Below are 26,740 nucleotides of genomic sequence, written 5' to 3' on the forward strand. Positions count from 1 at the left end.
ATCCCCTCAACACAGGGCCTGACTAACGCTTTTGGGGCCCGAGGCACCGGCCTCTTTTTTTGTCTGGAAATCAGCTAACTTCCTGAATTTCAACACATTTTGCCATGGTGCAGAGAGAAAAATGTGCAGTTTTCTAACGCTATTCTAGACATTTTCTACACAATTTTAAAACAAATGTACTGCTATTCTATAAATTTTGCCATGAGGCTCAGAGAAAATGTTGCAATTTTAAAGCTAATTTCCTGCAAACGACACATTTTTCTATCATCTGGTATCTGGGGGCCCCCCGACTTCCAGCGGGGCCCTAATCCCGTCCGTTTGGTGATCCGGCCCTGCCTCAACATATGCTCCAGCTGGTCTCCTCAACCCCCTGCCAACTGACTGACTTGGATTGTGGCCTACTTGGGCTGGCTCACTGGCAGAGCTGTGTCTCAGTACTATGAAATGGCTTCCTTGATCCTTTTCTTATCTTCTTTCCTTATGTCACTGAGCTAGAATATAGAAGGGAGGAAGGAAGAGGTGAAGAGAGATAGAAAGGGAGTGGCAGAGCAAGAGAGGGGTGAAGACGGCATTAGGCCATGTAAGAAAATAGCCTCTTGTTGTGTTTCGTCCTCTCCTTATCTGTACTGACCTGGCAGGGTAAGGGGGAAATCAAATCAAATTGTATTTGTCACAGGTGTAGACTTTACAGCGAAATGCTTACTTACAAGCCCTTAACCAACAATGCAGTTTTAAGAAAAATACCAAATAAAGAAAATAAATAAAAGTACAGTAACAAATAATTAAAGAGCAGCAGGAAAATAACAATAGCGAGGCTATATACAGGGGGTACCGGTACAGAGTCAATGTGCGGGGGTGTAACAGTGTAGGTTCCGTCCCTCTCTTCGCCCCCAACCTGGGCTCGATCCAGGGACCCTTGCACACATCAACAACTGACACCCACGAAGCATCGTTACACATCGCGCCACAAAAGCCGCGGCCCTTGCAACGCAAGGGGAACAACCACTTCAGGTCTCAGAGCGAGTGACGTCACCGATTGAAACACTATTAGCGTGCACCACCGCTAACTAACTAGCCATTTCACATCAGTTACACTTAGCCATTTCACATCGGTTACAGGGGCACCGGTTAGTCGAGGTAATTGAGGTAATATATACATGTGGGTAGAGTTATTACAGTGTCTTATGTATAGATAATAACAAAGAGGAGCAGCAGTGTAAAAGCGGGGGGGGGGGGGGCAATGCAAATAGTCTGGGTATCCATTTGATTAGATGTTCAGTAGTCTTATGGCTTGCAGGTAGAAGCTGTTTAGAAGCCTCTTGAACCGAGACTTTGCGCTCCGGTACCGCTTGCCATGCAGTAGCAGAGAGAACCGTCTATTTATTTATTTTATTTCACCTTTATTTAACCAGGTAGGCCAGTTGAGAACAAGTTCTCATTTACAACTGCGACCTGGCCAAGATAAAGCAAAGCAGTGCGACACAAACAACAACACAGAGAACACACGGAACAACACATGGAATTAACAAACGTACAGTCAATAACACAATAGAAAAAAATCTATATACAGTGTGTGCAAATGAGGTAAGATTAGGGAGGTAAGGCAATAAATAGACCGTAGTGGCGAAGTAATGACAATGTAGCAACACTGGAGTGATAGATGTGCAGAAGTTGAATGTGCAAGTAGAGATACTGGGGTGCAAAGGAGCAAAAAACAAAAACAATATGGGGATGAGGTAGTTGGATGGGCTATTTACAGATGGGCTATGTACAGGTGCAATGATCTGTGAGCTGCTCTGACAGCTGATGCTTAAAGTTAGTGAGGGAGACATGAGTCTCCAGCTTCAGTGATTTTTGCAATTCGTTCCAGTCATTGGCAGCAGAGAACTGTAAGGAAAGGCGGCCAAAGGAGGAATTGGCTTTGGGGGTGACCAGTGAAATATACCTGCTGGAGCGCGTGCTACGAGTGGGTGCTGCTATGGTGACCAGTGAGCTGAGATAAGGCGGGGCTTTACCTAGCAAAGACTTATAGATGACTTGGAGCCAGTGGGTTTGGCGACGAATATGAAGCGAGGGCCAGCCAACGAGAGGATACAGGTCGCAGTGGTGGGTAGTATATGGGGCTTTGGTGACAAAACGGATGGCACTGTGATAGACTGCATCCAATTTGCTGAGTAGAGTTTTGGAGGCTATTTTGTAAATGACATTGCCGAAGTCAAGGATCGGTAGGATAGTCAGTTTTACGAGGGTACGTTTGTGGTGATTTCGGCACATGGACTATGGTGGTCTGCTTGGGCACATGGACTATGGTGGTCTGCTTGAAACATGTTGGTATTACAGACTGAGACAGGGAAAGGTTGAAAATGTCAGTGAAGACACTTGCCAGTTGGTCAGCGCATGCTCGGAGTACACATCCTGAATGTTGACCTGGGCTCCCGAGTGGCGCAGTGGTCTAAGGCACTGCATCTCAGTGCAAGAGGCATCACTATAGTACCTGGTTCAGATCCAGCTGTCATTGGGAGTCCCATAAGGCGGCGCACAATTAGACCAGCGTTGTCCAGGTTTGGCCGGAGTAGGCTGTCATTGTAAATAAGAATTTGTTCTTAACTGACTTGCCTAGTTAAATAATGAAATAAAATAAAGGTCTTAGTGATCACACAGTCGTCCAGAACAGCTGATGCTCTCATGCATGTTTCAGTGTTACTTGCCTCAAAGCGAGCATAGAAGTAATTTAGCTCATCTGGTAGGCTCCAGCTCTCGGCTGTGCTTCCCTTTGTAGTCTGTAAGTTTGCAAGCCCTGCCACATTTGAGGAGCATCTTAGTCCTGTATTGACGCTTTGCCTTGTGGAACCTACTTAGTATGGTATGCTTAACCTGTCCAACACTTACAGGTCAGTGTTGAATTGCAGATCATTGATACAAGGAGAATTTCAGACCATTTCAGACAATTAAGCAATACCCAAAGTACCGCGGCACAAGGTTTTGCTTCCTTTCCTTCACCTTGTCTCCTTTCTTATGTTCTATCATAATAGATGTTTACTACGATTTAATATGTTTGCTATTAGCAATATTATTTCCTTTACTATCATACGCACTTCACCTGAGCAAAAAGAAGGCAGATTAATATTTCCGCGCGGAAATTTACAAAATTTGGAACATCGCGATGTCTGTTCTAAAATAGTGTTATCTCGCGGTACCTGTGCGCGTAATTTAGCTTCATTCCACCACGGAGAAGCCAGTGGAAGGTTACGGTTACAGCTCGAGTGGATACTTTAATTTACAACCACGTAAAAACTGACAGAAAGGAACATTTATTTACACAATACACTTGTTTTATTGACTGAAAGGAAATAACGTTAGCAACATATTACGGACTGGAATCTAGGAAGAATTTTGTGATCTACAAAGAAACTAGCTAGTGTGCTAACAAAGAAAATACTTTCCATTGACAAATAATCCTCTCTATTCTCTTTAGTTATGAGTCATGTGGTCGTCGATAATCAACACGGTCTAGATCAGCAGGTGAGTGTTTACTTAATTTATTTAATACAATTATAACTTAGGAAATATGGAGTTAGGACAGCTAAAATAGCGTTCCGTCAGCTAGCGAAGCTACCAAGCTAAAGTGGTTCGTAGCCAAGCTAATGTTAGCTAGCTAACTGCGTGGATGTGGCTGGTAAAATGGTGGTTGGTGTGTCGCCGGTGAAATTCACTGTATGGTGATGGCGGAGTTGGCAAATGCTGCCTAGCAATATTCAGTTTTGATAAGAGTTGGGTAGTTAGTAAATTATTTGTCTAAACGATTACATATAGTGAACACTTGCTATCAATAACTGTATATTAATGTAGTTAGCTAGCTGACAGTCGAAAATACATATTTTAGTGTTTATGTAATTAGCCAGGCTAGTTGGCTACACGTAACAGGTCGGTATCGATTGCGTAGTTGATCTCGCAATCTTATCCAGGCTTGGTTAGGCCTTAACTAATGTTGGCTATCTAGCTACAGAACCAATACTTGTTAGCATAGAACATAGTTAACTACCTAGCTGACAATTGATATTCAGATAAATTTAGCGTGCTAGTTTACGTTAGCTAGCTAGCTGGTTGGATTGATGTAATTTTACCGGCCGGTAAAGTAACTGCTGAGTCTTGAAACGTGGCGCAGGAAATAACAATCGCAAGTACTGTAGGTGAATACAGTAACCTACTCCAGACTGCGTTTACAAAGCCAAACTACCATTGGCTAGGTAGTGAGTTAATGTCGGGTTTTAGTTATGTAAAACATAGCTAGTTAACTTGCTTTTAATAAATGTTATGTGGATGTTGGTCTAGATAACGTTACTTCGCCGGTATAATCGTGTTTGGATATAACGTTAGTCAGCAGAATAACGCTTCGATCACACCGACAGTATCATCTGGATTTGTATGCAGCAAAAGTTAAACATTCACCTTCTGCTAACGCTTCTGTCAAGCCACCTACTCATACAGTTTGACGCATAAGGTCGATAAATCCAACTTGTGCACCACAACTGCCTCTGCAACGCAATGCTGCAAGGCAAACGCAGCGTTTTATCGGAAATGAATGTAATTCTGGTGTACCAAAATGCAATGTTGCTGTGTTGGAAGCGTTAGTCTCGGATATTTTGCACTTGATTCACTATGGCGGTAAAGCCTTGATCACACCTTTAGTGTCACTACATTTTGTTACACCAGAAGTACATTCATTTCTAATGGAATGCTGCGTTTGCCTTGCAGCATTATGTTGCAGTGCGTTAGATTTGGTGCCTATGTTGGCTTTATCGAACATATGCATCAAACCATATGAGTGAACGGCTTGACAGAAACGTAATAGAAGGTGAAAGTTCGATAAATCCAACATATGCACTACCTCTGCAACTTGTACTTCTGGTGTATCAAAATGCAATGACCTGTTCAGTGCATGTGTTGATTTTTAGTGCATGTGTTGATTTTTGTCTATCCCCACCAGACATGTTCATGGCAAGCAGGTTAAAATGCCAAAACCAACTATATTACTTTGGGGACAGGTCAAAATGCACATGAAACAACGATGGAAATTTAGCTAGTGTGCTGTTGCTAGCTAATTTGCTGTGGCAAAACATTTGGGTTGTTATTTTAGCTGGAATGCACATGGCCCTTTTTTTAGCTGAAACTTTGTAGAATTTTGACCCATATTGGGTCATACAAAACCATGTTTCCTCTACTCTGACAATTTATCCATAAGTATAAAGGAAAAACCTAGTGTTTTTCTGTGGACTTTATATGGTGGTTGGAAGCAAACTTTAAGGTTCATTACCACCACCAACTGGACTGGAGTGTGTACCTAGTTCATCTTTCAATCCCCCAAGTTATGCTCCTAAAAACCAATGAGGAAATGGGAGAGGTGGGACTCACAGCGCCTAAAGCATCTAAAATAGAACCAATTTCTGTTTTAGCTCTTGGCAAGCAGTTTGGGTGAAATGATTGACTAATGTGTTTGTGTACATTTATTTTGCAGCACAAGCAACTTGGGTGGTCTGGTCAGCATTTAACAGGCTGACCAAACCTGTAGCATTCCGTGCGTCTGTGTAGCTAGGCACTAAAATAGAACTTGGTAATGCGTCTTAGTTGTTTGCCAACTGCTGATAAAATCCACAGAAAGATGAACGGGGAATAGAGCTGACCCCAATTAGTCGACTGGTTGATTGTTTGGTCGACCAAGGTTGTTTTAGTCGAGCAGTAACCACTATGTATGTATGTATGTGCCCATCTCAGTGAACTAATCCATTGCGGAGGACTAGACTAAAGGCCAATTTATGCTTGATCCGTAAATGTTTATATCCAAGGACAAATTAGCTAGCAATAGCAAGCTAGGTAAATGTTCAATGCATGTTTCATGTGTGTTTCGACCTGTCCCCAAATTAATATAGTTGGTTTGGGTATTTTAACCGGAGTGTCATAAAAGCGTCTAGTGGGGGATAGACAAAATCAACATGCACACGCAAAAACAATTTGGTCATGTAAGCCAAGAACGATGGCTGTAACTTTGAACTTTCCCACACACCGAATCACTTCAGTAATGTAAACATTCGATTCATTGACTTAGTATACAGCGCATTCGGAAAGTATTCAGACCCCTTCACTTTTCCCACATTTTATTTTAGACTTATCTAAAATGGATTCAATACTTTCCCCCTCATCAATACCACATAATGACAAAGCAAGAAAAGGTTTGTAGACATTTTTGCAAATTCATAAAAAATAGCTGATTTACATAAGTATTCAGACTTGAAATTGAGCACGGATATGCGCCTTGTTTCCATTTATCATCCTTGATGTCTCTACAACTTGATTGGAGTCCACCTGTGGTAACTTCAATTGATTGGACCTGTTTTGGAAAGGCACACACCTGTATATAAGGTCCCACAGTTGACAGTGCATGTCAGAGCAAATACCAAGCCATGAGGTCGAATGAATTGTCTGTAGAGCTCTGAGACAGGATTGTGTCGAGGCACAGATCTGGGGAAGGGTACCAAAAAATGTCTGCAGCATTGAAGGTCCCCAAGAACACAGTAGCCTCCATCATTCTTATAACGGAAAAAGTTTGGAACCAACAAGACTCTTCCTAGAGCTCGCTGCCCGGCCAAACTGAACAATTGGGGGAGAAGGGCCCGTGACCCAGAACCCAATGGTCACTGACAGAGCTCCAGAGTACTTCTGTGGAGATGGGGGAACCTTCCAGAAGGACACAACCATCTCTGCAGCACTCCACCAATCAGGCCTTTATGGTAGTGACCAGACAGAAGCAACTCCTCAGTGAAAGGCACATGACAGTCTCCTTGGAGTTTGCCAAAAGGCACCTAAAAGGACTGTCAGACCATGAGAAACAAGATTCTCTGGTCTGACGAAACCAAGATTGAACTCTTTGGCCTGAGTGCCAAGCGTCACGTCCGGAGGAAACCAGGCACAACTCATCACCTAGCCAATACCATTACTACGGTGAAGTGGGGTGGCAGTATCATGTTGTTGGGATGTTTTTCAACGGCAGGGACTGGGAGACTAGTCAGTAACGAGGGAAAGATGAATGGAGCAAAGTACAACGAGAGCCTTGATGACAACCTCCTCCGGAGTGCTCAGGACCTCAGGACAACAACCCTTAACACATAGCCAAGACAATGCAAGAATGGCTTTGTGACAAGTCTCCTGAATGTCTTTGAATGGCCCACCCAGAGCCTGGACTTGAACCAGATCCAAGATCTCTGGAGAGACCTGAAAATAGCTGTGCAGCGACATTCCCCATACAACCTGACAGAGCTTGAGAGGATCTGCAGAGAAGAATGGGAGAAACTCCCCAAACAAAGTTCTGAGTAAAGGGTCTGCATACTTATGTAAATGTAATATTTCTGTTTTTTTTCCTTCTGTTTTTGCTTTGTCATTATGAGGTGTTGTGTGTAGATGTAGGGGGGGAAACAATTTAATAAATCTTAGAATAAGGCTGTAATGTAACACAATGTGGAAACGGGTAAGGTGTCTGAATACTTACCGAGTGCACTGTACAGGCTATCCTTCATACTGAACTTGAACCTGTCCAATCAGTGCTAGGATCAGACTTGGCACTTTGCACCATCAGATTTGGAAGCATTAATTCACCCCTTGGTTGTATTTGACCATGCTTGTGGTAAAATCACTTGATGCACTCCAACAGTATTTGTGTGTTTTCAGCTTGCTGGCCTAGACTTGAACTCTGACGGACAGGGAGGAGGCACAGGCAGTAAGTATTAACAGCACAGTCATTTGCATTCAGTGTAGCTCATTGTGGCAATCTTCATTAATGGCTTTACCATACTATTTGTTTCTCATTGTGAAAACTGATAGTCCTAACATTTTCCACTGTTCCTAGGGCGTTACATTCCACCTCACTTGAGGAACAAAGAAGTTTCCAAAAACGGTAAGCGTTATCTTTGACACCCAATAAATCACATACAAGTCATCAGCCCTGATTTTGTATTACCAGAGTACAGACTCAGCACTGAGTGAGATCTTCTGCCGATTCAGTTACCAGTTCCAAATTCTATAGGCCTACCCTTCTGTGTGTTTCAGGCTTGCCCCCCCCCAAAAAAACTTTTAATATTCAATGCCGTTAGAAAAACAAAGGACTTGTCGTTAATGAGGGTGTGCAATACGTTTTGGCCAGTGTTTTAATGGGGTCGGGACGGGTTGAAATTACAACTTCGACCAGAAATCCATGCATTTGTCAGTTAATCCCCAAGTTAATTGAAGCACTGTTGCATCAATCTAAGTTGCATAAAAAAAACCCATCAAAATCAGTCAGTTAAAGCTAGAGGTATCTGCCCACTGCATCCTGCAATGTCGCACTTTCTCATCTGTGGTGAAAGGTGGCAGAGCTCCAGCTGTGTTTGTCAGACCATGAGACAAACGATATTTGGGATTTCTCGCGTAAACGTCTAGCATCTGAACGGTCTGACCTACAGCGCAAATTTATGACTACTCTTTGAAAGGGGGAGACTCACTAACACGATGGTGTTTGCTCTACGACCCCCACAAGTGTGAACCGTTTGGGCTACAAACTAATGGGACCACATGGAAAGGGGGAATTCTCACAAACATGATGGCGTTCTCCGTTTTGCTCAAGGACCCCCACAAGGGTCAAGGGACTCATCTGAAGATAACCGTTACCGCTTTAAAATAAATAAATTGAAGAATACAGGTAGTTTTGTGACACCAAAAAAGGGGTTAAATGTTTTTTTAAATGACCCTTCTCATGCGTTTTTAAAAACAAATATCCTAGGTTTAGGACACGTCAACCTTGTATCTTGTGATTGATTTTCTGTGTCTATTTATGAATGGGTTTTCTATGGGTTTTAGTAATAAAGGCCAAAATCAATATTGTTTTGATATTTTTGATACCCAATGGGGTCTTAACATTCTTAATCAAATAGTATGACTATGGATCATTTAGCTGTATTAAAACAATTCCATATGTCAGCCTAGCACCCCACCTCCCCTCAATGTCTTAGGCTAAAGAATTTAAACAATTTTATTTTGTTAAATAAATGTGTAGGGGTTTTGGAAAGAAAATAAACCCAGGGGTAGCGTTAGAAGTCTGAAATCTGCATTTTCAATATGCTGTCCAATCAAAAAGCGGAACTTTTTTTGATAAAATAAAGTCCTAGTGGGTCTTGTGGTTGTGTAAGGCTTATTATTTAGCCTTGGTGTAATTTCACAATCCTCAAATTAATTTGATTATTGTGGACTGTCAAATGTAGTGTATTTTATTTTTAATTGTACAACAATGCCTATTTGGAGAACAACAAAAAATCGAGATGTGTATTGTGAATCACCAATACATTTGGGGAAAAAAGGAGACTTAAGCCATATTGCCCAGCCCTACAATGATGTACAACCTGATTTGTGTCTTTCTTGTCTAACAACTCTTGGCTCACAGGCGTGGAAAAAATTAAACTATGTTCACATGACCTGGAATACTTAATGTTGATATGTCGCCCTTCTACCTGCATAAGGAGTTTACCGCAAGCCAATGCTTCTACAGCTCTCGATAAACGTAATAGCGTTCCTAACAAATAAGGAAACATGCCGCCTGAGGTCCTATTGATCGTCGTGGAAAGCTGCCACTTGTTGACAAATACTTTCTACATGTCACCTACATTGTCACCCCATCCAGGGGTGACAAAACACTGGCATGGGGACCGTATTGCTCATTGTCAGTCACAACCCCACTTCAGCAATCAGATCACACGTCAGTCCTTCTACCTGCTCTTTATATAAAAAAAAAATGAACAGCACACATGCTACAGTTAGGAGTGTTGATCCGGTTAGTTGCAACTGCAAAGGTGCCTTACACATTCAAATGGGGATATAAGGACTTGTACAAGATATTCCGGTATCCTAGAACAGCGATTCCCAACCTTTTCCTTCCTGAGGACCAAAAGCTCAATTATTTTCCACAAATTCTTTGTGGATCGCTGGTTGGGATCTGCTGACCTAGAGAACGTTGAGGTTGCTAAAAGACGGGGCATTTGACTGGTGCACATAGAAAGTACTTTTGACTAAGTTAGTGGCATTTCCAACAAGAATTGCCAACAATGACTCCTCTCTCCCTGATGAGCTGAACTACAGTTAAAGCTTCCAGCAGCTAATATTATAATTTGCTCAAGCGTCTATCAAAAGACAATGTTCTGTTGTCCAATATTTTAGTCTAGCAGTCGTGATTTGAAAATGGCGCCGCAAGAAACTTTTGGGGGTTGCGCTTGGTTCATACAGCTTTCGCCTGCTAAATGCGGTTGTAATAAAAAGAGTGGTGTCTGTTTTCTTCCTAGAAATGTGGATATAACGGTTTAAGCTACAAAATATTGTGACCCCATGACTAAAAGATGAGGCTCTCAGGAACACTGTCTTCTGTTTCCCTCAGAATGCCTTAGAACAGAGTGGGCAGGAGTAGGCTGTAAACCAGACTGGTGGGAAAAACATCTATGATCTCTTTTACACAGAAGATCATACACAATTACCTGTTTTCCTCAACCTCCCAATACATTTCTGATGCATTTTAAACCATAATTCCTTCTGATGTAAATATTATTACTAATCAGTCAATCAATTTTACTGTCATAGCTCCAAGAAGAAGAAAAAAGTTACCACTGGTTGTTTATTACATCACTTTTTTAACATGGTGGGGCCGGGATATATATATATATATTTTTATATATCAAAATGGTGCATGTGTCAAAAGTCTGGGAATCCTTGAGATGCATGCACCAAAAATTGCAGAGAATACTGTACACTTGATTCAGTCGTGGCAACTTTTTTTCCTAGACCGGGCCCAACAAAAATATTTCCCGTTAAATCACAAGAGAAATCATCGACATTCTCTGAATAACTTGCACACCATGATTGTTGGATTTGGAAATTTACCAGTTGGGTTTACTGCTTGTTGCCCACTGGGTCCAATGGATCACAATATTCTTAAGGGAAAGACAAGACGGTGACCTAAGAAAACATTCTCATGCTAACTAGGCTAGCACTGACTTGCCTCTGAGAAGTTGTACAAAATATGAAATGCCGCAGTATATCTCAATGGAACATATCATTAATCATGGTAAAGCGTTTCTTGGGTTAGCTTCATCTCACACTTTTGTGTCATTGTCTTTTTTTTTTATTCCACAACAGAAAATGCTTATTCCTCTGGTAGACAGTACGGTTATTCAGTGCCACCTCCAGTGAACTTCTGTAAGTGCCTTCCGTCTCCTTTGCTGAGGGCACTCTGCATTTGTAGTTGCATGAAATGGCCTTTTACACACCTGAAACACCAATGTGGGTTGTTCCAGGTGCACAGATTCCACAAACTTAAGCTGAATCTGTGTATATGGAACCCAATGTGAAGGGGCTTAGACTTTTGAAAAACAATGCGACACCCAGCTTCAAACCTGAACTGATTTGCTTTTCTCTGCTGGTTTTGCTCAGATGCTGCTTACAAATTATATGTGAGAGGGAACAGGATATGATAGCTCCATCTAGGCCAATGCGTTACATATTTGCTGACATTGCACCACATCTAATTTTAACATCTTATTATAGCTGCTTTCAATGATGAGCTAGCTGTATCGGGCACTTGCATTTTTAATCTTGTTTTGTGTGTATGTTTTGGGATGCACTGTATGTGTGATCTTGCACATATTCTAACCAACAGTATTTTCCGTACTGAAAGCCTTTACATTGTGTAGTGTCCCTGAAAGTTTCTCTTGAGCAGTACCTTCAATGCCACCAAAGACACAAAAATAACTATACACCTGGATGGGATAACTGTATGGCCGGTAACTATTAGTGTCATGTCAACCTACTCATATTGCATCAGACAACTTATGGAAGGAGAATCTGTTTTTATAGCCTTCCCCTGTACCTTTGCTTAAGTTACCCAAGACTGGCCTCTCAGGAGCTAGACTTTTACCACTTTAACAATGGGGTCTGGTCAGACAGAAATGGTATACCTATGTACCTGCATGACACGTAGGCTATTCCCCTAAGAGAACACCACACCCAATTCCCACTATTGGGAATGGGGTATCACTTGAGAATATGCAGCCATGGACTGGTATTAAAGCTGTGTGTTCTAGTATGCAGTAGCTTGCTTCTGTTGCATGGTTGTTTAAAATTGATATTTTTAGTGAGATTCTGTCCTGCGTCGCTAGAATGGCTGTATTACTAATGCCAATGGGAGCTGCAGTATGCTCAATGCTAACATCCGTATGTTGTGTATCTGCAGTAGGAATACAGCTGTATCAAAATGAACCTTTGGTATGTAGTATTTACTACCTTTTGGTCATTCTAGGAGTATACAAATTGAATGGAATCAAAGCAGGGACTCCTGTATGAAGGAAATGTTGCACATTTGATGAGTTTAACTATTAGCATTTACTTGGAATCATTCCAATAGGCACTGTAATTGACCAAGGAAAACTGGTGACTGATCTGAATCCTGATTGGTTATGTGATTCCTGTATCCTTCCACCTTAATTTGGTCTGCTGTGTTAACTCTACTGTCCAGAAATAGTCCCTCTATAAAGAGTAAGCAGACTTGCTAATTTTACTGTCTGATTGAACATTGGCTAAGCCACTCTATACATTCATATAGTATATTGCTTACTGTTGGAGTCTTCAACTCAAGTCATTTCGACAGAATTGTCTTTATTAATGTAGCTCATTCAGCCTGCATCAATTTGAATTACACGTTATTGCATCCCTTGTGTTAATGCACAGTTTGCATCAACAGAGGACTAGGCTAAATGAACAAGTATTTCTGGACCCCTTGTCAAACATGAAACTAGCTGACTCAGTTTCTTAGCAATGCCTCTGAATGGTAGTCTTTGATCCTACAGAATGTGGCTACTGGCTAGCGCTGTTTGCATAGTGCACAGGGATATGAACAGTGTGTGTTTGTGCACAGCACTAGGCCTCGTCTGAAGCCTCAGCTGGTGTGTGTATTCACCACATTAGGTTTGCCCTGTGTGTGAAATCTGGTGAGCCCTGAGGACCCACAGGTGGATATGGAAGCTGCTGCTGCTTACTACATATTTAGGATCATCTCTCCCTAGGCTACCTTTATCTAAAGCTTTACCACCTAGAAGTGAAAGAAAAACCCTATGGGTTGGGGCTGTGTCACTTCTGGCAGTGGTGAAGCCCTAAACTGTCCCCTGACCAGCCTGCTACCTAGCCCACATTCATAATGGTGTTGCCACCAATGGGAAAGATGAGACGGCCAGCATGCAGAGATGGGCAGATCGCTGTAGTAAATGTCCCCACCTCAGACGGGGGCCTGATCTTGTATTTTGGAAAATTGGTTATTGTAGGATTCTTTTGAAGTATAGGTATTCTGCAGAGATGTTCTGTTGTGAACTCATACTGCCAAGTTCAGTCAGTTGGCCTCCCTTTTTACAAGGTTGAATCTCTAAAATATAGTTTTATAAGTCCTTTGATCAATAGTCACTAACTTTGCCAAATCTGTTTGATTTCTCATTTAAAGGAGGGTGATGGGAACTGATATTTTAAAAGTGATGGGAGTATTTTCCTTTGTCTGTGGGCTTGGGAGTCCAATCTATCTCCGTAGTCTCTGATAACATGACAACCCCATAGTACACTTTCTCTACCTCCGTCTCATCATCCCCCTCTTCCTTTCATTCCCCTCCTCACCCTGTCCATGAAGACTCTCCAGGAGGATGGGACAGCGGACGCAGCAACGGCTTTGCCAATGGTTACCATGACAACCGCAATGCGGGCTTCGGGGGACGCGGCGGGCCTCCCCGAAATGACAGAGGTGGGCGTGGCAGCTACCGCGTTAACAGCATGGGTGGCGCCTCGTTTAATCAGCCAATGCACATCGCAGGTGGGGAAACCTACTGTGCCAAATTGTATTTATCTATTACGCAGTAATACTAGTAATTACCAATACTATTAGACTGATGCAAGTAGTAGGTATTGTATTATGCTCTAGATCTGGTCCTCTAGGTCCTACTGTGCATATAGACACATTTTTACTCGGTAATACTAGTAATGACTACTAATAGTAGACTATCTGCAGAGGCAGAATTTCCTTGAGTCACCAGCAATGGAAATAATGTAAGAATAAAATACTTAATACAAATCAGACTCCTTTACTTAAGACATTTTATTGATAAAATACGCAGACAATACTTGAAAGATACAGAAAAAAAAACGCCCCTGCAGATTCTGTCTATCCTATACTACAATCATTCGATCCAATCAATCAAATCCATTTACCAAAATGGCTGTTTGCTTCCCAAGCAATATTTTAATGGTGGTATTCACTAAGCTGTCCACTCTCTCTCGCTCTCGCTAGGGTTTAGTGGTGGACAGGATGGTGGAGGCTGGGGAGGTACTCCCAGACAAGACGCGGCCTATAACAGCTTTGGCGGGAGGGGCAAGTCTTCTTTCTACAATGACCGTGGATCATCAGGGGGCAGAGGGTAAGTGCCAGTCAGCGGAATATATTTTGCCATACAAGTAGGTGTGTGTTCAGACAGCTGATGATTGTGAAGTGTGTTGAGCAGTGTCTCTGTTGTAGTTATCAGCGTGGAGGTTATGGTGGCGGAGGCAACAACCGCTGGCAGGAAGACTCCAGGGATGATGAGGACTGGTCCAAACCCAGCCCCGCCAACGAACGCCTGGAAGCGTGAGTCTCACTTTTCTCCTCAACTGTTACATTGGCCAAAACCAGTGTGTCTAGGAGTTCTGCAACTTTAAGTGTGCCATTTATATAAGCATACTCAACCATATTGATCTTAGACTCACTCTTACATCTGGGAGTGTGCAATAGGAGTGTTCAGCAATTTTGGGTTACTTTTTAAAGAGTCATGTTAGGTGTTGTCTGTGACGTCCTCTAACCCAATCTTTTTCCGCTCATCCAGGGAGTTGTTCTCAAGCGGCAACACGGGTATCAACTTTGAGAAATATGACGACATTCCTGTGGAGGCCACTGGATCCAACTGCCCGCCACACATTGATAGTGTAAGTCACATCACTGGCTTTACAGTCAACAATTGTCTTGTAGATCAAGGGTAACACTATATTGGACACTTTCAAGTAACTCTTATTGACAAAAGTTAAGAGTAGAAGTGATCCAAAACTAACAGTGCCTGTGTTTTGGTATTTCAGTTCCATGATGTGGACATGGGGGAGATCATCATGAGCAACATTGCCCTGACCCACTACACGCGGCCCACCCCTGTCCAGAAATACGCTATCCCGGTCATCAAGTCCAAGAGAGACCTCATGGCTTGTGCTCAGACTGGTAAGACAATGAATGAAGAAGCTTTACTTTAAGGTGGGAGACGGTAGCGGAAGGATTCGCTAGAGGATAAAATGGAATTGAGCCTGTTTAGAGACTTTAATTTGATTCTCTTGCATTACAAATTGAGCTAAATATATTATGAATTTAAAACATGTTTTGGGATTTTCTTTTAGACCAGCAAAAACGAATGATTATTGTATTGAGTAAATGACTGAATGTTCCTCCCCTCAGGCTCGGGTAAGACTGCAGCCTTCCTGGTGCCAGTGCTGAGCCAGATCTACACACAGGGGCCTGGAGACGCTACAGCGGCTGGCAAGAACGGACAGGTACACTCGCATACATGAGCAGCCTGTAACGTTGAGTTTTTCCATCAATCTGAAATGCTGCTTTTCTATGAAAGCAATTCAATTGCTCCCCCCCCCCCCCCCGTCTTGCATGTGTGCTATTTATTTATTTGGTGTGCTGAGGTTGACCAACACTTGTTGCTTCCCCCCACAGGACAGCGGTAAATATGGGCGCCGTAAGCAGTATCCTCTTTCCCTGGTCCTGGCTCCCACCAGAGAACTGGCCCTGCAGATCTACGAAGAGTCCAGAAAGGTGTGGGCTAAAACTCCACCCACCCACAGACAGACAAAACCATACACGATGGACAGACCATGAATGGTGTTGTAGTGACACCAGTATAGTAGAGTAGCCTTGTTGTGGCTAAGGAAGATGGTGAGCTGAAGGTTACTGATTCCCAACAGGCTGATTGATTGCAACTAGATAAATAAAATGTATTTTCTTGGCATGCACACTTTCCCTGTACTAGTGTGTGTAATGGAAGGGCAAAATGCCCAGTGCCATGTCTTCTGGTTCCATCTTCAATCACTGGTACAATCTTATATCATGTCAAAAGGAGTTCTATGTAACATAAGTGTTCTGCAGTCAGATTTTTATCTCGGTAACATCTGTTATAGAACGATACTCCAAAGACAATGAAAGGGTGATGGTTAATACTGAATTATGGCTGTACTAGTGTTCTGAACTGTCCTGTGCATCTCTTAGTTTGCGTACCGCTCCCGTGTGCGTCCCTGTGTGGTGTACGGGGGGGCTGACATCGGCCAGCAGATCAGAGACCTGGAGCGAGGCTGCCACCTTTTGGTGGCCACACCCGGGCGCCTGGTGGACATGATGGAAAGGGGCAAGATTGGCCTCGACTACTGCAAGTGAGTGGGGCAGGCGCTAACACTAACGAATTGGCTAACGCTGAAGAGTTTGCTAAAGCTAACAAGATAACTTGTTAGCCAACTCATTAGCACTGGTTAACTAGTGCTGACGAGTTGGCTAGTGCTAATGATAATGATTTTGCTGATTGTTTTGTCCAACACTAACATAAGTGAGTGACCAGAGTGCTAAGTGAGCTGTTTCTGTCATCCCTGTCAGCTACCTGGTGCTGGATGAGGCTGACAGGATGTTGGACATGGGTTTTGAGCCCCAGATCAGACGCATCGTGGAGCAGGACACCATGCCCCCTAAAGGCATCCGTCAAACCATGATGTTCAGTGCTACCTTCCCCAAGGAGATCCAGGTACACACGCATGCACCAGTAGTGACGCAAGCTTGAGAAATAGCGTAAAATCCTGGGTGCACGTTTCTGACTGTGTTTCTGATTGTTAGATGCTGGCGCGTGATTTCCTGGAGGACTATATCTTCCTGGCCGTGGGCCGCGTGGGCTCGACCTCAGAAAACATCACCCAGAAAGTAGTGTGGGTGGAGGATGGCGACAAGAGGTCCTTCCTCCTGGACCTGCTCAACGCTACAGGTAAGGAACGCACACACAAACGAACAAAGACACCAACTCTACCCCATAACCCTCAAACCCTTTTACACATGCTCACGTTCTCACACCAAACTCCATCATTCACACAGGTATAACGTTCAATCCAATGATGTATATTAGCCCTGGATTGCTGATGCTATGTTTTGGTCATTGAGAGGCTCTGAAGCCACCGGTCGGCCATATTGGCACTCCCCAGAAGAAGCAGTCCTCCATAGGAATTAATGGCATTCTACAGTATTTAAATTAATGTTTCTAGGACAAAATTACATGTTAAGTATTTTGTGTTGTAGTGGGCACAGTAACATTAGTAATGTCAAATGTTTAAGGACAATGTTAAGTCTGCATTAAGCTGGTCAGTAATAAAATACATTTTGTTGAAAACATAAATGTAGACATTAAGAAATGCATTTCTATAGCTTCAAATGTTTTTTACAGTAGTGGGACAGTGCCAAGATGGAGGCACGGTGGCTTCAACACAGTGCCCCGTATCAGTCAACTAGTGTGTGTATATCAAAATCATTGGTTCAGTCACAGATGTATTGAAAGTAATTGATGATACTTGCTAAGGTGTTTATCTAAAAGGGTACATTTGTTAGCCTTTTCCCTTGACCCCACCCCCAACCACCTGTTAGTCTGTATGCCCAAAGTAAATGAATTGCCCCATGGACATGTCTCCTAAACTGGTGAAGGTTCATCGTGTCAACTATTCTCCCCTGGGTGAAACGGAGGGTGGATGATTGGGAAAGCGCTAGTTATTACATATCTGTTAAGAACTGTTAAGTTACTCCACACTGCCTTTGGTTTACTTTACTGGGCGGTTTGGTTTTATTTAGTCATTCCCAGTGATGCTCCTGATGTTCAGGAGGCTGCAGTGACACCCGGTAAGTATTATTATGGTACTATAACCCCCAGTCTGACCCTCCCAACTGGCAAACATCCCACTCCATCCTCTTCCCTTCCCTGGTCCCCAACCCTCTATTTCTCCTTTCATCATTTCTCTTAAGAGCTTTAGGGCCAGACATAATGGTTGCAGTCTCAGGGCCAGGGGAATCCTACCCTTAGGTCAGGGGTGGGCAACTCGAGGCCTGGAGAGCTGTGGTGTGCAGGCTTTTGTTCCAGCCCAACACTGACACAATTTTAGTCTAAATTACAGCCCTCCAGGACCAGGGTTTGCTAACCCTGTCATTAGAACCAGCAGTACCGCTTACCATCCTCAAAGGAGGATGTTAATTGGAGCACAGCTTTGGTGTTTTTGGCTTGGCGTTACTGTCTGGGTGTTACACACAAGTGTGGGAGATTTTAAGGACACGTTGGGCTGTTGCCTTTGGAAACTGAGCTACACTCTGTTAGTCAACTGTCTAAAGGAGCTACGTCTCCTATAAAAGTAGTTTTAGTCCATCTATGTTAAAGGGGGAAAAAATATCAATTAACTTCATATTCATCTCCACCATCAGCATATATGAAAATGTCGTTACCATGTTTTGTGGGGGAAAAAGATAGACGATGAGTTTCCAATGACCTCATCGGTGTTTAACCAATTATGAGTAGGCGTTGTCATTGGAAACACTTGCCTTCTATCTTTTTTTTACGACAAAACATGATGAATATGAAGTTAAACATTTTAGAAACAGCTGATTCAACTAATCAAATTTTGATGATTAGTTGATTATTTGAATCAGCTGTGTAGTGCTAGCGTAAAAACCAAAACGTGCACCCCTTGAGGTCCCGAGGACTGAGTTTGGTGAACACTGCCCGAGGCGCTAGACCTGCATGTAGATATCCAAGCCCTGATTTGAATATTTAGAATAGACATCACGCCTTCTTTGACATTAGCACAGATATTATGACTGGATAGGTGAATATTCTGTTATATATTCTGTTATGAGGACATTGAGTTATGGGACAGCTGGCTAATTCTGTTATGAGGACATTTGGCATAACTTTGCAAAACCGAACCAATTGCACTTAATAATTTGTCAGTGAAAAGGATGATGCTTCTGCTCCCCTAATTTCCATTTTTCAGTTTCCATTTGTTTCGTTGCTCCATGGTGATGAACTGTCACACCACCATCGAGTTTATAGGGTGACCACATTTAAAATACCCAAATGCGGGACAGCGGGTTGATTTTGTGGCACATTTGCGGGAGAGTGTAGCCTACATTAATAATAAAAAAATTGATACACAAATCCCCCTTCCGCTGCAACGAACAAGCTAATTGAAGCACCTACTCTTTTGCCTTGTGCAAAATTTGGTGATGCAGTAAGAGACTGGCTGTTAATGAAAATCTGGTACTATTTGGCCAAGGAAACCATTTCTGGTTGGTCTCAGGGAATGTAAAACAGTTATGCTGCGTATAGACGAGGGACGCAAAACCATCATACCAGTTGACATAGCGGGACAAGAAAGAGGAAAAAAAATATGGTGACCGCAAAAGCCAGCATGCGTTGCTAGGGGGACTTCAGTAACCAAAGAATGCTAATGAACATCGGGTAGAAAACGCTACGGCAAAAGTTTAAATATTTGAACTTCGGCGGCAAGTCCTATCTACCGTGGCGTTCACTGCCAGGCTCTACGGGATTTACCATGGGTGTCGTAGCAGCAAATGCACTACATGGCCAAAAGTATTTGAACACCCCCGTCAAATTGGTGGATTTGGCTATTTCAGTCACACCTGTTGCTGACAGCACACAGCCATGCACTCTTCATAGACAAACATTGTCAGTAGAATGGTCTGTGCTGAAGAGCTCTGACTTTCAACGTGGCACCATCCTAGGATGCCAACTTTCCAACAAGTTAGTTTGTCAACTCTGCCCTGCTAGAGCTGTCCTGGTCAACTGTAAGTGCTGTTATTGTGAAGTGGAAATGTTTAGGAGCAACAACTGCTCAGCTGCAAAGTGGTAGGCCACACAAGCCCACAGAAGGGGACCACTGAGTAGGTAGCGCTTAAAAATCATCTCTCCTCGGTTGCTACACTCACTACAGAGTTCCAAACTGCCTCTGGAATCAACGTTAGCACAAGAACTGTTCGTTGGGCGCCTCTTGAAATGGATTTCCATGACCGAGCAGCCACACACAAGCCTAAGATCACTATGCATTATGAGTGCCATAAAGCTTGCAACCGTTGGACTTTGGAGCAGTGGAAACACGTTCTCTGGAGTGATGAATCACGCTTCACCGTCTGACAAACAAATCTGGGTTTAGCAGATACCTGGAAAAGGCTAGGTGGTGAAGGAGGAATATTGGTCTGGGACTGTTTTTCATGGTTCGGGTTAGGCCCCTTAGTTCCAGTGAAGGGAAATCTTGACGCTACAGCATACAATGACATTCTAGATGATTCTGTGCTTCCAACTCGATGGCAACAGTTTGGGGTAGGCCTTCTCCTGTTTCAGCATGACAATGCCCTCCGTACACAAAGTGAGGGCCATACAGAAACGGTTTGTCGATCGGTGTGGAAGAACTTGACTGTCCTGCACAGAGCCCTGACCTCAACCCCATTTGAAAACCTTTGGGATGAATAGGAACGACCGACCGACTGCGAGCCAGGCCTAATCGCCCAACATCAGTGCCCGACCTCATTGATGGTCTTGTGGCTGAATGGAAGCAATTCCCGGCAGCCATGTTCCAACATCTAGTGGAAAGCCTTCCCAGAAGAGTGGAGGCTGTTACAGCAGCAAAGTAGGGACCAACTCCATATTTATGCCCGTTATTTTAGAATGAGATGTTCGACGAGCAGGTGTCCACATGCTTTTGTATGCAGAAGTAGCAAGCTATGAGAATTGAGACCTTTCAGTATAATATGGCTATTTAGGCCTGGGCCCACCTACTTTTGTAGCTCTTCGTTAGAAGCACGTTAAGTAAACTGTCCACTCAAAGTTTAGCTGGAATTTAGCGCGAAAGGTTTTGATAAATGTGATTGGTTGAAGATGACGTAGGCCTACATCCCATCTTGTGCTGCGCAGAATATCAGATCTCAACAACAATTGAAGTGTTTAACATCACCAGTACCACATCCTTATGATATATCTTGTAATAAGTGCAATGTGACTGCAAAAGAGACTAGTTGGAATGTCTGACAAGGGCCAAAATGCGGGACTGTCCTGCACCATCTGGGACATGTGGTCACCCTACCAGCACCTGCTCTGTTAGCGCAGCACCATTTTTTTGTTTCTGCTCCCATCGCCCCTCTCATTGTCTGAAGTCTTTATCCTGCTCATAGCCTGTGAGCTAAGTACTCAACGTTTGCTTGTTTTTCTTTTCATCTCTTTCGCGCACTCTTGCTACGTCTCTCTTCCTCACTCTGTCTAGGTAAGGAGTCTCTGACATTGGTGTTTGTGGAGACGAAGAAGGGAGCGGACGCCCTGGAGGACTTCCTGTATCGTGAGGGCTACGCCTGCACCAGTATTCACGGTGATCGCTCCCAGAGAGACCGTGAAGAGGCGCTGAACCAGTTCCGCTCTGGCCGCTGCCCCATCCTGGTGGCCACCGCGGTACGGCAACACACACACCCGTTCTGTCAACAGACATAGTGATGTCATTTCCCCTTTTTATCCTACATGCATCAAAACGTATCTCAATTTGTATTGAAGCTACTACAACCGTAATGACGATCACCACCTGAAAGGTTTTTGCCATTGCTGGTTGCATCATGTTTCCCTCTGTCTTCTCCCCCAGGTGGCTGCGCGGGGTCTGGACATCTCTAACGTCAAGCACGTCATCAACTTTGACCTGCCCAGCGACATAGAGGAGTATGTCCACCGTATCGGTCGTACAGGCCGCGTGGGGAACCTGGGTGAGTGGGACTAGTGTTTGAGGGGGGTTCTCCCATCATGACCCATTATCTGTGTGTGTTCATGTAGGATTTTGACCCAGCACATCAAGATTGTGTTTGAGGGCATGCGAAGGAAAACGTTTTATAACATTTTTCTACGAAAACAAGAATTCGCTTTTTTTTGTTTGCTGCATAAGTAACATGACTCAGACTAAACAGAAATCACCAAATAATTATTGGATTCACATATAGTTAGTGATAGCTAGGTCACATGCGTCACTCACCTTGTGCATCAGGTTCTGTTGTCAGTCTGACATTCGGTTGGTGTATAATGAAAATGGTGTGCTTAGCTCTGCACAACAGTAGATTGTCCTGTTGTGTTGGAGAGTGCATTACCACACTGGTGCCGGTGAATAACGGTGTTTGTGTTGGACATGCGCCTCGGCGTATCACATCTGATACGACTGGGATGGTAGCTAGCCCGAACAGACTCGGCTACATGTTGTAGAAACGAGAATAACCCAGGATAAACAGTAAAACTACACTATTATATTACTAAAGATCTCACACTGCATGAATTGTCTTTTTAAGAAGCCTTAAGTCTTTCAAGAACTGAAGTTGCTCATTCCACCGCATGCCCTGGAGAGTTGCGCTGCGTGATCTGTGTGTAGAGTATTGAGAGCTGTCTGCGTTTTGTAGGTCTGGCCACGTCGTTCTTCAACGACAAGAACAGCAACATCACCAAAGACCTGCTGGACATTCTGGTGGAGGCCAAGCAGGAAGTACCATCCTGGCTGGAGAGCCTGGGTTATGAGAACCAGCACAAGGGCAACACAGGACGCGGACGCTCCAAGAGGTGCACGCACAACTTTTTCAGGAATGTTAATGGCCCACCAATGGTTTTAGATCAGAACGGAGCTGTGTGTATCAACTTTTGTTCTCTCGCTCCGCTAGGTTCTCCTCTGGTGGATTTGGTGCCAGGGACTACCGTCAGACACCCGGTGGTGGCGGCTTCGGCGGTGGCGGTGGGCGCGGTGGCCCACGCACCGGGGGTTATGGAGGCGGCGGAAGCCGTGGCGGCTTTGGTGGAGGTAAGCGCTAGGCCCTTTTCTGAACCGTTTGAAGAGCCACTCTAAATGTCCCTTAGGTTTTATCCATGATATTTTGGCATTCCTGATTCAATCATGTGTGAGGGGTCATCCATATAGATTAATTCAGTAACTCGCATACAGCTATCATAACAATCTACTGACGCTCGACCTCTGTCCTTCCCAGGTGGCTTTGGAGGCGGGAACTCCTATGGCGGCAACGATGCAGGCTACGGTGGCAACTACAGCCACTCCGGTAGTGGAACAGACTGGTGGGGCAACTAGTCATAGAAACCTGGTTGCCACGGAAACCACATGTTGACTACGCCAGACTAAAATACCCCCGCTCACTCAACCCTGTGTAGTTTTCACTGACACACAGTACATTACACACATTGCAATTCTCTGCCCCTTCACTTCTCTCACATGGAGAACGACGCAACGCGAAGATATAACCAGCGTGATGCCAATCCACTGGAGAAGAGCAGAGATTTGCACACTTAAGATAGAGTGCGCATGTAAGGATGCTGACATGTATGGTCTGATATAGCAACTCTAGACTTTCGTTCAAAACAGCACATCCTTTTTTCTTTGTATAAACAAAAATAAGAAACTAAAAGAATAACCTGAGGATCATTTGTATGTTAATGTACTGTGCCTTTTGAATTTAGACAGGACTAATTCTGTTGTCATTTCACCAAATGAATGTGGCCAAGAGCTCTAAATTGTATTTTATTTTTGGGGTGAAAAAAGAAACATAGAAGAAGAAAAACAAGCTTATACTTAATCAAACCTTGGCAAACACTGGGGGCATTGTGGCTCGCTCGAGTCATGAATCCATTTGAACCGTTCAAAATTGTCGCAGGGTCATCATGTAGCCTTTTATCGAGTTCAAACAGCTAACTTCACTGTAGCGTCCGACCTCACTGGGCCGTACTAGTTTGGCTAATAACTGTATTCTAATCTTTAAGGGACGAAGAGTTCGATTACTTTTTAATTTTTTCGCTCACTCTATCCTGGATAGGCTCCTCTAAGGATACGGTAGTCTTTCCAATAGCCATTCCAGTTGTGATCTCTTAACACGGAAAGTCGTTAAAATCAGTGCTGACAAACACACACTAGGGTTTAATTCAAACAGAAACACTCAATGAATTGACTTGACAGTGTTATGGCAGCTAGTAAGTTACCTACCACTAGCTACATTAACTGGGCAGTGTTTTTTGGTTTGTTTACATTTGAAGAGCGGGCGCATGCGCGTGGTATTGTAAAACTGGCAGTTTTTTGAGTGAAATGTTTCTTCTACAAACATGTATCAAAACAAAAAATGCCTGCCATCTTGGAAGTGAAGTTCAAAATGGCTGCACAAGGACCACAGCGTCGGGGGGGCAGGGGGGAACGATTGCGTTGGGGGGGCACGGTGTGGCGCAGCGTTAACATTAAACAGTCTTACCGTTGACCGCCGAGCCGGTATTCTACGCATGCTAGTGTTTTGTTTTTTGGTCAAGGAGATATAAGACAAATGAACTGAGTCGCAGGCTTAACTTAATTACAAACGTTTTCTCTTTTCAAGCTGTGTTGGAGGGGCATGGTTCATCTATCAGAGACAAGCAGTAGGAGGTCCATCACTAAGGGTTAACCAGTCAGAAAGCAAAGGGACTGGACAGCAGGACAGTTGTCGCCGGGGTTATGGGGTGAAGGTCAAGGGTTATCAGTGCACCGCCATTGCTTTGGTTTCCATTGCTCCTTGCTGTGAAGGTGGCCAAAGACTGGGGACTGTTGTCCCCTTCCTTATGGTACATGCGTACTGTCAACTCTGGGAGGTAGTCAGCTTTAGATGTGTATGAAGCTCTGGTTCTGACCGGCCAGACAAGGCTTTTCCCCTCAAAGAGCAGCAGCCAATGAGAGATGGGGCATTTGAGTATCTCTAAGTGCACTACGTTTCTTAAGTGTATTGTGCCTTTTGAAAACTTTTTAAATGTATTCACTTTAAAAGCGGATGCACTGACAGTGAGAACTTGGATTGAAAGGTGCTACTTGAGTTTTGGTGTGTAGGCCCTTGTTTGTTGTCGTGCCCATCAAGTTTTACAAAAGTTATTTTATTGCACATCTAGAGTTTTATATAAATGTCTTGAATACATGTCAGTAAGCTTCCAAATATTGTGTGTGAGGAGATTGTGGGGGAAAAAACGCAGCTTGTTTACAAAGGGGAAGGGTTCTCAACATTTAAACAGGATTTATTTGGGACCAGGGGATTTAGCAGTTGGGAATTTAGCCATTTGCACACAGATTTCTAGATTCTACTTTTGCTGCTAGTTTTGTGTAATTTATTAAGCATTTCTGAGAGATATTTATTTTTGTAAGCCTCAAAGTGATTCTTTGAAAGTTACAAGAAACTTGACCAAAAGACGGTAACAAAAACACTGGCACTTGAATGTTGAATGTCACCTGTATGCGTGAAAAAAATATATATATTTCGGGGTAGTGTGAGCTTTTTAATGTTTAAGACATATTGGACTCGGTCAAAAATAATAATATCCACAGATGTCAGGGCCTGAGGCCTTGAAATATCTCTAAATATTAAATAGTCAAATTGGCCTTCAAAAAGAGAAATGGAATTAATCAAACATGCCAAGGTTTGGAATTAAAGTTGTTAAAAGAGCAAAGTCTAATTTTCCTAAATCTATTGGTGCAGAACTGTTTGGGATTCTCAAATTGTGTGCATTGTTTATAATAACTCTTTATTCTAATTTGACCTGATTTATATATTTTTTTTAAATCCAGTGAATGTCTGGCACATGACAATGTGGTTTATTCTCTATTGTTGCATTTGCATATGGCACCTCTGGGGATTGTTCCCTCAGAGTATTGAGCAGGTCTCAGCTGCAGTAGTGTTACCCACAGTAGCAGCACATTAACTGCTAGCCTGAACACAGGAAGAATAGGCCGCAAGCACCACTTGCTCAGTGCCCTGAGGAAGAACAACCCAGAGCTCTTTAGACTTAGACTTTGCTTTCTGTACTAGCTTAGAAGCTAATGCACAGCATGGGAAAAGACTCAGCTGTGTGATTTATTGTATGATTTTACCTAAATAAAGTTTGAATGCAAAAGTACCATATTATAAAAATCAAGCATGTTTTTTTAAGACTTGTGTTTTAAATGTAGGACAGGAGCAGCGAAGTTGGCGTTGAGATTTGATGGGCTTCAGTTCATTTGAGAGATTTCATTGTTAACACCATGTTTCACTTGTCTCATTTATGGAATTCTTCTTATCAAATCAGGGTTGTGTTCAATGGTGCACAATTTAGCCAAATGTTTTGCAATTTAAAATGAAGATGCGCATTGTTATTGGGCAAGTTTGGGTAATACACCTGCGCTCTGTTTCAACATTCCTACTGAACACAACCCTGTTGTGATCAAGTCACTGGTTGAGTTGAATACCAGAAGCATTTAGGATTATCTGACCACAAATCAGTGGTTGAGGTTAAGAGCATGCTGCATGATCCCTGCACGCACATACAGGTTTTAGTGAGGGTGGGGGTTGCTGTGCTTAAAGTGCAGGAACACACACTGGTACGCTCACACTATCAAACACATTATTCATGCAAATGTACTTGCACACTTGTTCTACCAGACACGCACACACTGCCTCTCAGACAACCTATTAGCCTGTTCAGTCCTATATGTGAGTGTGCTCTGCTGACTAACTGGCAGGACAGACACATGG

The 26,740-nt window shown here is 43.3% G+C and overlaps 1 protein-coding gene across 7 annotated transcripts; it reads left to right on the top strand.

Moving 5' to 3' along the window:
* Nucleotides 1-3,205: 3,205 nt before the first annotated feature.
* ddx3xa (DEAD-box helicase 3 X-linked a) lies at nucleotides 3,206-26,131 on the top strand. Of its 7 annotated transcripts, none has more exons than XM_029702971.1 (20): nucleotides 3,206-3,522; nucleotides 7,720-7,768; nucleotides 7,898-7,945; nucleotides 11,203-11,262; nucleotides 13,733-13,912; nucleotides 14,387-14,513; nucleotides 14,612-14,719; nucleotides 14,955-15,054; nucleotides 15,202-15,337; nucleotides 15,569-15,663; nucleotides 15,836-15,934; nucleotides 16,385-16,545; nucleotides 16,763-16,907; nucleotides 16,997-17,141; nucleotides 17,993-18,040; nucleotides 21,466-21,647; nucleotides 21,832-21,949; nucleotides 22,628-22,784; nucleotides 22,883-23,019; nucleotides 23,204-26,131. In XM_029702971.1, the coding sequence occupies exons 1-20, from the start codon at nucleotides 3,478-3,480 to the stop codon at nucleotides 23,299-23,301; spliced, it is 2,238 nt and encodes a 745-aa protein (XP_029558831.1). In that variant the 5' UTR covers nucleotides 3,206-3,477; the 3' UTR covers nucleotides 23,302-26,131. The 7 variants fall into 7 exon arrangements, with proteins under 7 accessions (XP_029558831.1, XP_029558835.1, XP_029558832.1 ...); XM_029702975.1 differs by having other exon boundaries at nucleotides 13,733-13,843; XM_029702972.1 differs by lacking the exon at nucleotides 17,993-18,040.
* Nucleotides 26,132-26,740: the final 609 nt, after the last annotated feature.

Source organism: Salmo trutta, chromosome 20 (assembly GCF_901001165.1).
Source record: "Salmo trutta chromosome 20, fSalTru1.1, whole genome shotgun sequence".
Taxonomy (NCBI): domain Eukaryota; kingdom Metazoa; phylum Chordata; class Actinopteri; order Salmoniformes; family Salmonidae; genus Salmo; species Salmo trutta.

What these genes read in the sequence shown, in the direction of transcription:
- ddx3xa (XM_029702971.1), top strand. Translation starts at nt 3,478, where the DNA reads ATGAGTCATGTGGTCGTCGATAATCAACACGGTCTAGATCAGCAG. An exon ending in TCTACGAAGAGTCCAGAAAG is followed by an intron (nt 15,935 to 16,384) that starts GTGTGGGCTAAA and finishes TGCATCTCTTAG; the next exon opens with TTTGCGTACCGCTCCCGTGT. An exon ending in GGAGGCTGCAGTGACACCCG is followed by an intron (nt 18,041 to 21,465) that starts GTAAGTATTATT and finishes CACTCTGTCTAG; the next exon opens with GTAAGGAGTCTCTGACATTG.